This window comes from Suillus discolor (genome assembly GCF_016758755.1).
Source record: "Suillus discolor strain FC423 chromosome Unknown F5147scaffold_440, whole genome shotgun sequence".
In the NCBI taxonomy this organism is placed as follows: domain Eukaryota; kingdom Fungi; phylum Basidiomycota; class Agaricomycetes; order Boletales; family Suillaceae; genus Suillus; species Suillus discolor.
The window spans coordinates 1-15,976 of record NW_024541687.1 but is presented as its reverse complement, the minus strand read 5'-3'; the positions used below and the strand labels follow the sequence as shown (position 1 = coordinate 15,976).

The window sequence follows — 15,976 nt, the reverse complement described above, 5'->3', positions numbered from 1 at the left end:
CTCTCCCTCCTGATGCTGACATCCAAGTCAACGCGCTGCTGTGCAAGAAAGGAGTGATTTCCAAGGTTGCTCGAGAATCTGTTAATGATCGAGATATATCTCGGTTACTGCCCAGTCAGTGGTTGAACGACGAAATTATGAACTTTTATGGTGCGATGATCTTGATGCGCTCGGAGTCTAACCGCGACCCTACCGCAAAGAGAAAGATGCTGGATGTCCACTATTTTAGCACCTTCTTTTGGCCAAAGCTGAAAAATGAGGGCTATGAACAGGGGCGGCTAGCAAAATGGACAAAGAAGGTCCGTTACTGCCCAGTGAAATTGAAGATGATTTCTCATTCCGCATACAGATTGATATCTTTTCGAAAGACGTCATCCTTATTCCTATCAACCACAACAATTCTCACTGGACCGGGGCTGCCATAAACTTCCGTCAAAAGCGGATAGAGTCATATGACAGCATGAATCTTGACCGACATCAAGTCTTCAAGGTACGTTAACTTGCCTTGGCGTGCCCAGGAAGGTCCTTATTCTGTCCCTCAAGGCCTTGCGGAGTTATCTGGACTCGGAACACAGAAACAAGCGAAAGAAACCTTTTGACTTCACTGGGTGGCAGAATCACAATCCTGAGGACACACCACAACAGGAGAATGGTTATGACTGCGGCGTGTTCACATGCCAGTTCTTGGAATCCTTGTCCAGAGGGGAGGAAGGATTCCGTTTCTCGCAGCGGGACATGACCTACTTGCGGCGGCGGATGATTTGGGAAATTGGCCATGCCAAGTTCCTGGACGGCCCATGACAATGGGCTTCCACGCATTACTCTTTTTATATGATTTTATGATACTCTCTGTATTAGCATTTACTGTGGATACGGAAATGGGGTGATTTGAATGACAAGAGAGGCACACCGAGCAAGCTGTTGATCCAGATATATTGATAAACGTCCGTAGTGGGTGATTGTCACCGCCGAAACCACCATACAATGATGAAGAACCAGAATACAAGCACGAGAAATAGAATGTACCATAACCATCGACAACCCTGCCGCTGTGCCATGTTGTTCATACGACGGAACGTGCCAGCTAGGATGCCCGAGGTCTCCGCGAATGCATCATTCTGCAGAGCGCATGATAGGTTAGGAGCGGCTGATGAGTAGAACAACAGCATGCACGTACCATCTGACTGAGTTGTACAGTCGATTCTCGGACCTCGTTTCCAATGCCAACGGTGATCTTCGTATGAAAACGGTGAGTTTGATGGGCGGGCGAGACGAGAAAGACCACTTACATCCTTGAGCAGCTTCACCTTGGCTGCCAGGCCTTCCAACGCCTCGTCATTCTGACCTTCCAAGTCATCCACGTAGCGGTGGCCAGAAGGCCCTGAGTTCGGGCTGCTATACGGCGAGGAGCGTCCCGAAGCTGGAGGTGTCACACCCAGGAGAGCTGAACGGTCTCGTAGCGCTGCACTTGTTGCTCTGTATCTGGAGCATTAATTAATGAACAGTGCAAAGGAAGTCCTGGGAGTGCCTCACCTTTGGGACATATAGTGGTGTGTATAAGACCAGCTCTACGCTTCCCGACCAACGGGTGAATTCGAAAGATAATAACAATATTACTAAAAGCCCTTCGACTCAACACAGCCGAGGCTGAAGACGGCGATGTGTGTGCGGGTCCAATTGACAAAAGTGAAGTACACCATCTTCCACGTCACACGTTTTACCCAAGTTCGTTTAGCTTGCGATACTATGTACTAGTAAATCTTGTAATACCATCGATACATGAAAATATCCACAAAGCATAGGTAACTCCAAAGGAGGGTAAAAACGAATACCAGAAGAAACACAAAGCCTCCAGATCCAGATCGGAGAGCGATGCATGCTACTGGCATGCGTGCAGATATATCCGTAATATTTATACTATAAATCAAGAAACTAAAGAACGCGAAACATGGCAATGCGAAGATGACACGTCAATGTAAATGTGATCTTGGTTGGGGCAAGGTCAGGGTGGTATGTCAAACCGAAAGAGTGGCAAATAGCGCTATAGAATACAAGCAAGTCCGTGGCTGTTACGTCCGTGCGCTTTTATTCGATACTCATCCGGTTTGGGTTCGCGCTCATTGGTCCTCGGTTCAAGTGTTGAGAGCCACGTCCTTGTGTGTGAGTTTTACTTCTTGCAACTGTCGCACAACGCATCAGTCAAAGAAACCATCAAGGGAAAAAAAAATCACTGACTTGATGCCTTCAGTCCTCGACCGAAATTACGCATCACTAACACGGAAAAGATGATCGTGATGACGAGAAGGACGATTGCGATTGCAGCTACCATTATCGTGAGCTGCCAGTAAAATTTATATATCAAAGGACTTACAGAACGTGGTGAGTGGTTTCCAGTACGAGGCATATTGCGTGGTCCTGTACTGAAGGACCCGGAAAAGCTGAAACGTCATGAGAAAGTGAGCTCTGCGCAGCAAGTTTGTTAAAAGAACTCACTTTGTATGAGAAATAGACCAGAGCGCCTATACTTCCAAATATAAAAGTTCCCATCATCCACTTATTCTCGTGACGCACAGCAAGGTGGCCTTCGATGAGGAGGAGAATTGATAACGGGAGAGCTGCCCAGGTGACGTAGTACTCCCAGTCGTTCTTCTGGAGGACCAACCATATGAACTGCACGGAGAAGCCGACCCAAAAGAAGACGTCGAACTTGACAAGACATTCGAAGATCTGATATGTGGCATACATTTTCTTGATGCGGCGGTCGGCACCCAGAAACTTGTAAACCTTCCAGCCGAACTCGTTATAGATTTTCCAGCCAAGACCGATGTATGCTATCTCCGCAGTGGATATGACGGCAGGTATGATATCAGTGAGAACCGTCACTGGTACATGTACAAAGCCGGCGGAAGTGGTTGTCGAGTTCTTGATTTCGCCGATTTCAATAACGGCGTATAGCAGGAAAAGAAGGTTGAATATGCTGTAAACCAAGTGTCAGAAATATGCTATTGTAGGGGAAAAGTTAGATATGTGCTTACATGAGAGACAAAAATTGCAGAGTATTGCGCGCATACACTGCATCAACCGCCATGACAAGTTGGAAGATACTAAATTGTAAAATGACGTCAAATTAAGACGTTGAAAGGTGTTCAAACACGTACTGGGCAAGTGCGAATACGCTGAGATACACTGCCAGTTTTCCCGAGTCATCCTGCAATCGAACAAACAAGTCACTCTCGATGGCCAGATCCACTGCGGTCTCGACCACCACAGTTAGGACAAACAGTCGACATGCCCAGGAGTCAGGAAGAATCTAGATAAATTTCAGTAAAAACAATTGGTATCTGTGAGACAGTAGCGCTGACTTTTGCCCAACAACTCCTGGTGTCAATCGGCTTCTCTTGCTTCAGTGTTGGAGGGTAGTCGTGATTCGAAGGGTCTATTTCAGCATCATCCTCTACAACTTTATCAACCGGATATGATCCTTTCTGGTCCATAGAGAAAGAGCGGTCTCGTGAATCAGAGTCGTCCAACGGGTCAGTCGATACAGCAAAAGTCTGATGTCGTGAAGTTCTTGAATACGGCTCCGCATATTGGTCAATGAGATCGCTGAGGTCGTCGTTATAGGAAGACTTGAAGTAGTCTGAAGAGGATGAATCGGGATGTTGTGTGGATAGATAGTCTGTTGAGTGATCCCCATAGGTTGTGAACGGGCGTGACATTGGTGGGAGATAAAAAGAGAGTTAGTTTAAGAAAATTGTGAATGTTTCGGATCGTCCTGCGAGTGTGATGGTAGAAAAGAGTGTGAGATCACAGCTTGGGCGCGATGGCAGTACTTGTCACAACTAATTGTAAGATGATAGCCACCACCAGCGGTCACCACAGCTTTTGTGTTTGCCGCACTGTTCTAACCGTGAGAATAATTTCCCTCAAGCGCCCGACTAAGGTCTATAATTGAAAGTGTGGCGGACGCGATGATAAATGATGATAAGCTTGAACAATCAGTGATCGGAGTAACAATGGGATGCAACAGCTCTACCATGGCATGGCATGCCGGAATCATGAAACTCGCAGTAAATATTAATTAACTTCTCTGGACTACAAAGATATATAGGTTGGGAGTAGTCACCCATAAAAAGATGATCGTTCGTCGTATTGAGGGTAAGGAGAGATTTTGATTCCGCAAACAGATGTTCACCCTGCCAATTTGTGTTGTTCCTCTCCAATACTTGTTTGGAACACCGCCATCAAGACTCACGTGTCTCGAATCACATGTGCACAGAGGTGGAGCCCTCCTTAAATGAAGTAAATGTGACGCACTCCTGGATTGACAGATACTTTTGAGCAACAGTATTCCTCGAACCTTGAAAGGTCGCCTATCATGCTCCGCGTCGGCAAAATAGTGCGGTAACCCGGTTCACTCCAAGAAATTCATCCAGCAAAGATGCAAAAGTTGCATATTCTTTTGGACCGGGAGCGCCGAACGAATGTAGTTCACGAACGCCTACTATGCATACAAATGAGACATATTTGTGCAAAGTATAGGTCTTCAACGAACTAACCAGGTCAAGTTATTTCTGATAAAGAAGTTATATTGAACTTGAAGTGTGCCAGTGGACGCTGACTCACGAGTTTCCATTCTTCAGTAGGGTCAATTAAGTGGATCAGTCAGTGTTCCGCGTGCTCATTGTAGATCCGCCGACCTCAGCTTCAAGTGAGCTAGCCTAAGCCAAAAACCAGCAAATTGGATATGGGCAAGGCAACCAAATATGTCGTGACTCGCTAGTGCGAGGCAGCCTTTTTTTTATCGAGGATGCTGGGAAGCGGTCGGTTAGAACCATCTATATGGTAAGTGAAAAATTTCCAAGTGTGATTCATACATAATATGCAGCCAAGTAACTCAGTATGAGAACCGCGAGTGGGACTTCGTCAAGGTAGCAGAAACCAAGTAGTTTGCCTTTTTAGGATTCCCTTCTTTGACTTCAGCGCTCACAGCGCTGAAGACTCAATATCCGAGAACTCCAACTGGTAAGTTCTTGCATCTAAAATACTAAAATCGCTCTATGTGGTAGCATAATTGCTTACTGAAGGTGACCACTGCTTCTAGATGACGATGCATACGACCTTGTACGGTGGTCTGACCTCCAAATTGTACCGACAACCAGTACTCCTGCTCGGAACCACAGGCCCCAAACAGTTTCTTGATACGTTCTCAATAGGAATATCATCTGCCAGCTATGGTTAACTTGCGCGCCTCTTTTTCGGCCGGCGACATGTCAGAGTCTCAGCTGCACATATCACGGGTACGTACTAGTTGCCCACACATGAATCTACATCATATGGATAGATAGAGGCATGCAAACAGGGACTTTCAAGGAAAACTGACTGCTTGAATCGAGTTTCACGGCCCGATTGCGACTCCACATAGATTCCAGAGGGTTCATACACATCTCTCTCTCACACGTAGAATATCAGCACCACTTGGCGGGGCTTGAATGTCCCTATGTCTACCTCAAAGTTACTATAAAATTGCTCTCTGTGAGTGGACGTCTTTCACCGAACATCCTCATGGATTCTCCGCAGTCGCAAGTCACTGACTCCCACCCAGAATTAATCACACTTCCTGATCGCTGTTGGTATCCGCCCAATAAGCTACCTGTTGCCCCATCATTTTTATCACATGATGCTCACCATGGTCATTCACTTGGCGCAAATATTGTAGTCGAGACTCGATTGTTGACAGAATCTTCTTCGAAAACCGGCGCAACTTTCAAAAAAACTATTACACAATTGTCCCATCCTGGTCTGGACGATCACGAAAACGCCTTCTCTCCTGAGTCCTTGGCAAGAACCCCCTCGACGGCTACGTATGTGGATGTTTTCCCCACTGATGCGTGGAGTCGCAAAAATTCATTCGAAAAGGAGGCAGAGGTGTCGACTCCTAGCCTTGAGTTCGAGCATGTGACTCAAAGATTATTCACTACCTACTTCATATATTTTGTCTGCGGATGGGGTGATGGAGGTTAGTCCACGGTTTAAGTTTGTAAACTACGCTCATCAAAATTCTCAGTCACCGCTACTGTTCTTCCCTGTATGTTTGTTTCCGTTTTTCTCCTGGTATCTTATTCAGCGTTGTTCTACCAGCATTTGAGAAAGACTTTGGTTTGAGCTATACTATGTGCTCCTTATTGTTTACAGGCAGTACGGTCGGGTAAGCTTCTCTCGCCAAAATATCTATAAAATACCGACAATTATCCCTTAGGTCTGTGATCGGCACCATCCTACTTGAACGAATTGTCAACTTCCTTGGTCAATTTTACCCATCTTTGGATCAACACACCTATTTTCCCGCCGTTCCGTTTTTTGATCGCCTGTTCACCAAGAATGTGTCTGCAGCTCTCCCTTGCGATGTCGGTTATTCGCCCGCAAAAGCACGATTTTCCTCGCTCGTCCTTGGAGGTCTCCTTCATCCTCTGTTCTTTGTTGTAATGGGTACCGCTCGTAATTATCCCGCGTTATTTCTGGCATATGCCATTGCCGCGTTTGCACGCTCTTTCTGGACCGGTGAGCACTCGTTTTGATCTTAATGTTTTCACTTATACGGGTTGTTGTAGCATCATCGTGAGCGTTGCGCCATGGTATCTTCCTAATGCTAAAAAGTTACAGGAATTTTTACGTTGTGTCTACACCCAAGAAGCCCCTTGGGGTTTTACTGGGATGTTGGTGTAAGCAGTGATGTGTGTCTGTATGATGATGCTGCTCATGTCTTTCAGGTATTGGGTCATTTTCAGCGCCGCTTGTGTGCCAAACACTCATGGCAGAGGGAATTCCCTGGAAGCATTTTTATCTTGGCTCCTTAGTTATTTCTGCAGTTGCTTTGAGCTTGATCATCTTTTCCTTCCGCCCGACGCGCAACGAGTTTCTGGCAGACTGCAAGATCGCACTCGACGCTATGAAAATTACGCCGAGTGCCAACGGCCCTGGGACTGACACGACGATACAACCATCCCACGCAGAGAAAGTCCGAGATTCCTCTACCCGCCGTGTTGATACTCAGTCCCCACCCAATAGTGCGGTCGCTGTTGCTGAACATAATCTGCAATACTAATATTCTCCTAGCTCTCTACCTGGCTTTGTCAATGCCATACCAATGGGCCTTTTCGTTGTTCGCGTTTATTTACAGCGGCAGCGAAACCACTTTTCAAGGATTTGTGAGTGTCCATTCGGACTTGAACACTGAACAGAATCTTGAATGAGTTCTCGCAGATCGTAACCTATCTCCTTACCAATCGAGTGTGTTTCTGTTGATCTAGTCGCTACTGTCCCATTTTGAACATGCACCAGGGTTCTAGTCCAAATACTGTCGGATACGTCAGTAGCGGCTTTTGGGGAGGCATGGCCGCTGGCAGAATTTTATGGGGATACTATTGCACAGGGTCGGTCGCAGGGCATCATCATGGCCTTGTCTAATTTTTGATGTGTTCGGCAGCTTGACCTTTACCCAACGCAAACGCATTATTCATGCATGCACGTCCGTCACTCCATTCATGACTCTGAAAAGTTACTGATTGCTAACCTTCAGAGGTTCGTCGATGAGGGCCTGCTCCTCAGACTGACACGCTGACTTGATAACAATATCCAGGCGTTTCCTTCCTCATGACCATCCTTATTTGGTTTGTTGACTCGACAATCGAGAACGCCCTTTCATCCGCCGTGGTGGGTTTGATGTATGGGCCTATATTTCCCGGGACACTAGGCCTTTGCAACGATATCCTTCCGAGAGACGTGCACATGGTTTCAATGGCTATTCTGTGAGTGGCCTCGTCGCAGCATTCCAGACATAACTGACCGTGACTTCTATACCAGCACTGCTGTTGCTAGCGCAGGAAGTGGTGCGTTATTCGACTTGTACTATACTCTTTCAGGCTCACCGAAGTGTTTAAGCCGTGCTCCCCTTCATCACCGGTATAATCTCGAACAAGGACGGCATGAGAGTCTTCTGCTATGTAACAGTCTCTCAAAATGTGGCCATGTTCGTCCTTTGGCTCTTCTTCCCCTCGTCTCTGCCTGTGCGCGTTTCAAGTTCTGTGTGAACCTAAAGAAGCCATCAAGGAATGTTATAGACACTTAGATTCGGATATCAAATTTTTGGCCATAGAGTAGTGTATATTTACATAGTGTTTGTTCCCGTGGAAGCCATTTGTGTCAACGTCATGTACCAAACCCCTTGGATCCACTTTCAATGCGATCAAAAGAACATAACAACCCGCCTCAGTGTAGCCTCCATGATAGACGCTGTGATTTCAAACCTCATTGATGTCGACGTCAGGACCGGAGATCATGACCTTGATAACCCCTTTTCCATCGGGACTCTTGCCGTTGCGAGTGATTTCAAATGCCTCACATGCCTGTGTGAATGGGAAACTATTGTGACTGTTAACACGATATTGGATAGCAGTTACAACCGTGGGCATACCGGTGCGATACCAGGGATTTGACGTCGACCTTGCCTGATGCAACAAGGGCGATGGCGAGAGAGTAGTCGCCGGGCTTCGTGAAACAGAGATTAAACAATCCCACGGAGAAAATGACGACTGCTTACTCCATAACGGAAGGAACCCCTGAGGACGAGCTCCTTGCAAACTTGAAGGACAGCAAACATGTCAATGGTGATATCGCGATGACCTATGCCGACTTAATCATAACCAATCAGATAAATCTTTAACTGCTGTGAATTTCAAATCACTTGGAAGAAGGTACCACCACTCTTGGCGATCCGGATACCTGTCTGGATGGCAACCTCTGCGCCAGAAGCATCCAAAACCAAGTCAATCGCCCGAGATCCATGCTCAGTAATGTTGAGCTTCTCCTTCATTGCCTGGGCATTGCGTATTGAGAACGCGACCCCCGACTCGCCTTTATCGATAGAAGGAGGTAGGAAGGTATCAGTTGCAGCGTATGTTTTAGCAAATTCGAGGCGGTCAGGAATGATATCCACAGCAATAACGCGGGAAGCACCCAGAGCTTTCGCGACGGCCATACATAGAAGTCCAACTGGTCCACAACCAAAGACGGCAACAGACTAGTTGGACCGCAAAGCACCGAGTTTCGAGACAACATGGACTGCCACGGAAAGAGGTTCTATCTAGAACAGGGTCAACAGTAAATAAAATTTATTGTGGTCAATCGCTCACCAGTGCTCCATCCTCAAGACTGAGACTTGGTGGAAGTGGGCAAGCGAGATCAGACGGGAGGCGGTAATAACGAGTGAGGGTGCCGTCTGTGGGGGGAGTAGCAGCACAGATGATATCGGGGCAAATCTGCTCGGGCGTCAAAAACTAAAATTAGGGTGGACGACCATGCTCGCCTGGTAGCGACCTTCCTTGCAAGCTTCACACTTGCGGCATGTTGCGGCAGGTTCCATAGCCACTCGGTCACCCACCTTGACATTGGTTACGCCGGGACCAACTAAAGAACGAGGGTTGCGACAAATGATCATTCTAAATAAGCTATGGACCTACCTTTCGAGACCACGCCTGCTGATTCGTGACCCAGCACCTGATAGCTAACGATGAGGCTTGGTCATGAATTTCGACAAAAAGTAACTGACCATAGGCTTCTCTACGATAAAATCACCAACACTTCCATAGACAAGAAAATGCACCTGGAAGCGATGATTTGTTGTCCTGGTACAGAAAAAATAGATAGGGGCATACGTCAGTGCCGCAAATTCCATCATCGCCGCGAATGAGCTTTGAGAGAATTACGAGGGACAAAGAGGCTTTGTGAACGCACCGGTCTTCTTCACTTCCACGAGGATCTCATTGGCTTCAACTTCACAAGATAGAACGATTAAGTAAGCGAGCGTGAACTGGTCAAAGATAGTAGTCTTTGAGGTTCACTTCGACGCGGTTTAAGAGCACGAACGGGAATTATTGGTTACTGACTATGAGACAAATGAGAAGTGAACAGGGAAGGTAAGGATTGGCGATGAGTTTTCGGGCGAAGGCGCGTAGCGCTTTCCGGCCCCGGGGAAAAGGACTTAGCCTAGGAGAGTCGAGCTGCGATTCCCAGGTGCTAGGAGTTCGGCGACGCATCGAGCGAGACTGAGTTAGATTCCCAGATTGTAGGAGGCGGACGAGGTACTCATGTGTAGGATTCTCGTCTTTGAGTTTCGTCCTAGCGCGCTGGTGGTATGGTACAACGAAGGAATTCGTCGTGCAAGGTGGGGATAGCTTGCATGTACGGTGCCATAATTTGAGCGTGTTTCCTTAGGTACGCGAGGAACGCGTCACTCGCCCACCGGCCCTTCACTTTGACGACGTCGAAAGGGACGTTTCGCAGCAAGTACTCTAAGGTGGAACCAATACGGATTCCGTGTCCCTGTAGAGGCTCGCGGCCTGCCGCTTTCGTTGCAGAGGCTAGCCTGCTGAGAAATTTCATTTTCGTGAGAGGTCGGTGGGTGCTGTCTTTGTGCCGATATGCGAAAAGAGCGAAGTTGATTGGGGGTTCGTTGACTCGCAGGTGGTTCAAGAAGGCTTCTTCTGGGTCTGATAAGCCTGCTTGCTTGGCCCAGTGAACATCTTCGCCCTCTGGGGCAGACTTTGTTCAGGGTAGATGGAAGTTCTTGGTTGCGAGGTTCTGTCGATCTCGCATGTCTTTGATGCAGTTAGGTGAGAGGTGGAGGTTCGGGTCGAAAGCGTTCAAACGGGGGACAGTGAATTCTCCAACTCTGGCCGTAGCATAGAAGGTGGTGGTGAGACAGGCGAAAACTGAGGCGTCTAATGGATTATCTAAATTGAGTTTCTCCCGTATGGCAATGATGAGATCTGTGGTATATGGTTCGCGTTTGCTGCATCTGGCGTTGACGGGGGTTAGAGAAACAGCTGCTTTCAGCATGGCGTCTATTTCAGCGTCGTTGAGTAACCAGTCTGCGCCATGCACGATGTGCCATGCGCGGACTCCATTGATGTAGTTAGATACCGTTTTTCCTGAATAATTACCGACCATGCACGAAATAAATGTTTCAATCAATATGTTGCTTGCTGGGGCTCTCTGCTCCTCTGGGATGGTCTTGCTATCGCAAAATACGTGGAATACGAGTAGCCCGGATCCATAAGTTTCGCGAGTGCTTTCTGCGTAAGCGTGAACCATCACGTCCCGGATTCGTTCTATGTCGGTAGCGCTCAAGGGGAGGTGTTTGCCTTGCGCGTCTTTCGACGAACGTTTCGTTATTGGCTGCCATAGGTAGAGTCTGTCTTTTGCGGGACAGTGTGGGCGTAGATGGCATGGGTTGGGGGTTAGGCTCGCATTATAGGCTGTGTCCCTGGTTAAGGTCAGGCTCTCGATTGTGTAGTGTCACTTACTAGCTTTCCGACGCTTCGAAGAGCCTGTCTCCTTCGGATTCGAATCTGCGGTTGACGCGATCTCGGCGTTGGAATTCTCTCTCTCCGTGTCTCTCGCCCATTGTGCGAAACGGTTCGATGGGATGGGTGTGGGCACGGGTGCTTCGGGTTGGTTTGTTTGAAGGAGGAAGGGGGGATTCAGAGGCTTCTGCGAGGAAGGGGAGTAGTTCTGGCGGGATTGGGATGGGAGGGAGCTTGTCACATGCAGGGGGATATATTCCGCGCGAAGGGCCGTCTGCGGGGTTCTCTTTGCTTGGTACATACCGTGTAAGAATCTTGCATTTGGTATTGGCAGCAATCCGATGAATTCGTTTGAAGACCTCATTGCATGACTGACTTTTGCTGCAGCCTTTCCACCATCCTTCCACAACTCCCTGGTTGTCGCCATAGACTTTGAAATAAGTTCCGGGGGGACAAGACCTTGCGACTGCCTGCACCAAGAGCTCAAATCCGACACTTTCTGCCCACCCGATGTCGCGACCATCTCTCTTCCAACCAGGTAGGAGTTTCCAAGCTCGCCACTTGCCGTTGATGATGATACCGATCCCATAGCCAGAGCTAGCGTCCGAATAGGCGTTGAAGTCAAATACAACGCATGGTCCTGGGATTGGACGGGTGACATGGGTGGAGCTGAGGGTGCTTTTCCACCACTCAATGTCGTCTGGGGTGTTGCGAGGGGGAGTTCTGGCCATGTGTGGGCGGTCTTCGAAAATGCACAGCATTTTTTCCAAGTTCGTAAGGTACGCGCGGCCAGCTGGTGTGATAAGCGACGCATGTAAGAGTTTACCGTAGAGTTTTTGGACTTCCTGCAGAGTATGGGTCCTCTTGGACTGCCACATTCTGATGGCCTCAAGGTACTTGGTGCGTTTCTTGCTTGACAATGCAACCGTTCGTTCGGCAATGTCCCATACCAGACCGATGTATGGGGGTTCATTACTGAATGGTTTATCTTTCGACAACTCCCAGATGATCCCCATGAGGACGGAAAAGAAGTCGATGTCCTCCATGCCGTGTGTGAATTGTGCCTCTTCGGCTGAACGTGGTGACCTGCCCGAGAGGTCTTGGATGGGGAAATGAGCGTCTTCATCGAATTCCTCTTGTGATCCGTCTGGTAGAGTTTCTCCCCTGTACCATCTACGTCCCCCACTTGTGATGATACCTCCGTTCTTCGTGATTTCGTCAGCCCATAGTCTCCGTTTCCTATTGTACTCCTCCCTGTATTTCTTCTTGATTCGAAAAAATAGGTGGTCATCGACCCATTTTGACAGAGGGCCAATGCCTTTGGATCGGAAAATGTCTGCACCGGCATCAGCCACATTGCCGTATATGCCAGCTGATGGCCCGAAACCAAAACAGAATGCTGTATCGATGGCGAATGCATCTTCATCCAGCCGTATTGCCAGACCTGGCCATTGGGAGTGATGGAGCGGGATTGTTCTGTAGGCTTCGGAAACATCACGGACGGCTCCTTGAGAGCCTGGGGGAAGGTGCCATATTGTTCAGCAGATGGTTGAGAAGGTCCCATATGTGCAAGGAAAGAGGTCGGAGTTGACCTTTGAATTAATAGAGCTAATAGTAGGGGGAATAGGATTGATAGGATAAGATAGATTTTGTACAAGGCGAAATTTCCCTGGTTTGCCAGGTTTCGGAACGAGTGACAATGGAGCCGTTTGGAAATTTCCAATGGCTGATTTGAGATCCTTAGCTGTGAATGGGCCAATGAAACGGCCCTTTGAAAATTCACACTCAACAATTTTCTGAAAGACTTCTCCGTGCTCGTTGATAGAGGTGCTATTAGAGGGCGTGTATGTACATGTAATTGGGGGTATGCCCCCAGAGAAACCATAGACAAGTCCATCTGTGATGGATGGATATTTATCGAGCAGATTCGACTCTGCCAGTAAGCGATGCCAACTCTCTGGGTTATACGGCGTGTGCGCCTTAGCTCTTCTCGCTGCGAGGGCAAGATTGAGCTCCGTGCTCTTTGCTTCCACAGCCTGAGCATTCGTGTGGGGCCTCGTGGTTTGATATCTGGCAGCTCCCTGGGCGCTGCCATTTGTAGCATATAGGGAGGCCTTGAGGGTTGATGAGGCGTCCATCGTCTGCCCGGTGGCAGTGAGTGCTGGTGCTGTCCCACGTGGTTCGAGACTCGCAACGTTGGATGTCGTGAGCGAAGCGGCCGAGACAGAGGGTGCAGGCTGATCGACCGCGGGTGCCTGCGCCCCGAGAAAAACCCCCTTGCCTTTGTTGGTGGTCGCGGGATTTGTCTGGTGAGGACGGTTTGCTTCTCTGGTTGTCTGACCTTCGTGCTGGAGAGCGCGACCGTGAGTTGTGGTTGTGCTGGTCATTGTTGCCCCCGCGAAAGTCCCGGTAGCTGGACTTCCGGTATTGATTTGAGGGCGTCTCTCTGCTCGAGTGCTGCACAGTGACGTGGGTGTGTGCATCCACGTCAAGTTGTGGGCATCCACATTATGGTTGTGGGCATCCGCGTCAAGTGTGCGGGCATCCATGCGAATGGGTATGAGCATCCGCGGGAAAACGTCGCGGGCATCCGCGGGATCAACATCGCGGGCATCCGTGTCAAACGGGGATGTTATTCGTTGTGTGTGGAATTTGGAAGGGGGAGAAAGGTTCATGGATTAGCGGGTCTGCTTGATCTCGATTTAAGACTGGGTACGTACGATGTTCCATGTGCGAGAGCGAACTTTATCCCACAACTCCTCGTTGATTGTCCGAATGAGGTTCTCATTGATGTTACCGATGTTGAAACCCTCGTCGCGTTTGAGACGGTCGTGCCAATCTTGACGTACGCGTGATGCGTATGTCAAGATCACCATGTCACCGATTTCACTGTTGTTTCGAATCGAGTGGTTCTCGAGGTGCCAGAAGAACAACGACAGTGCGTCGATGTTTGGTTGGGGCCACTTGGCTTTGCTGATTTGAATGAGGAATAAGTTCTTTGCTCGGAGGAAAATCGAGAATGATAACTCATGGTCGGCCATGGCCGCTTTCTACGCTTTGAACGCTGAGGTGGGCCGTAGCGTGAGTTGGTCATCTGTCCTCGTTATGCTCATGTCGTTGTCGGCCACTGAGCGTGAAGACTTGAGGGCGTCTTTGCACCCTTCCGGCGAGAAGTACCATAGCTCTACATATTCGAAATTGGTGAGTTTCTGAATTGCGTATTGAGCGGGACGGGGAGTCAGGTAATCTCCTACGGATGATGCGTGCTCAAAGCCGTTCATCTTTGGCTTCTTCTTTTCAGCTTCTGTCCGCTCCCTCTCTGTTTCAGCTTCCCGCTGGGTGCGCTCTTCATTCTCCTGCGCGGTTCGTGCCCTTTCTGCTTCTGCAAGGACTCTAGCTTCTGCTTCTCGGTCTTGGTTCCATTCCGCTACTCTTGCGTTGTGGTCTGCGTTCCATGTCTCCGTGAGACGGGCTACGACTTCTTCTCCAGTCCGGTTTGTGGCAGCTCCGAGGTCTGCGCGAATGCCTGCGTACAGATTACCAGCGAAATCTGGTACCATTTCGAGGTTTGGGTCGACGACTAGAGCCATTGTATTTTAAAATTAGATAGGAATAAGATTGTGTAAATTTTAAGGAAGGTTTCTGGTGTGGAAAGAAAAGAAAGCGAGCAGAGTGAGCTATGCAGCGACGAACAGTGATCGCGGCACGGAAGCAAGAAGCTTGGTGCCGCATCTCTTGTTCGCTCGAAGACCTTACTCTATTTTTTCATTCGTGCCTCTTTACATAATAGAGTGACAAACTAACTCTCTGGAACTGGCTTTTGTTGGATCTCAGCATCCAGGATGCCCTTGAGCACGAATGATGGGTTGTCAGACATGATGGACAGAACAGTCTGTGGAGATTGGGGGGCAGGCTGAAGAAGATAACTGGTTCGCAGGCCTACTACCTGTGCCTAGATCTGCGAAACGTCCGATAACAAATGAGGATGAACGGGCCGTGAAGTTCGAGTTGGAACAAACCTGCACGAAGTTGAAGATTTTTACAAAAGAGCGCAAGAAGGGTTAAGCACAAGTTAACTATCGATGAACAACTCCGAAATGACTTTGTGGTTTATCTAGTTCTAGCAGCACAACAACAGCCTGTGGCTGCCCTAGTAATTCCCTGCCGTGCCAGTAAGGTAAATTCAACATTTTACCTCAGGTCCGAAGATATTTTTCAGTTCGCCATTTCCTCAGTGAGACGTTCGAGTAGAGCGACCTGTTGCGGAGTTTAAACCATATATGGTTTATCGTAACGCCGCTACGGGTGACTGAAGTACAGTGACGCCCGACACCATCACTGCTACTACTTTGAGCTTGCTTCTATACAGGCGCGTGTAAGACATCCCGAGGGATGTAGCTGGCTGCGCATCTATACTTACCATGTGCATAATTGATTTGATGCTGTGTTTTACATTGGTTTTCATCAGAGCCACACCGCGCTGACTATACTTGCGACAGTATCGTCCGATGCTGCGGCAAAGAACAACAACTTGACTTGGAAGGTGCTGAGGAGCACAAAATTAGTAGGTATGGAGAGCAGTGTTAGCAGCCCGGGTGGGACAGGTGACTTAT

General features: G+C 48.5%; 1 protein-coding gene across 1 annotated transcript; it reads right to left on the bottom strand.

The window, feature by feature from the left end:
* Positions 1 to 14,065: 14,065 nt before the first annotated feature.
* On the bottom strand, positions 14,066 to 14,953 carry F5147DRAFT_842498 (uncharacterized protein; the record flags this gene model as incomplete). Its single annotated transcript, XM_041444420.1, has 2 exons — positions 14,066 to 14,336; positions 14,418 to 14,953. 2 exons carry the CDS (start codon positions 14,951 to 14,953, stop codon positions 14,066 to 14,068), a joined length of 807 nt encoding a protein of 268 aa, XP_041284206.1.
* Between the last annotated feature and the right edge of the window lie 1,023 nt (positions 14,954 to 15,976).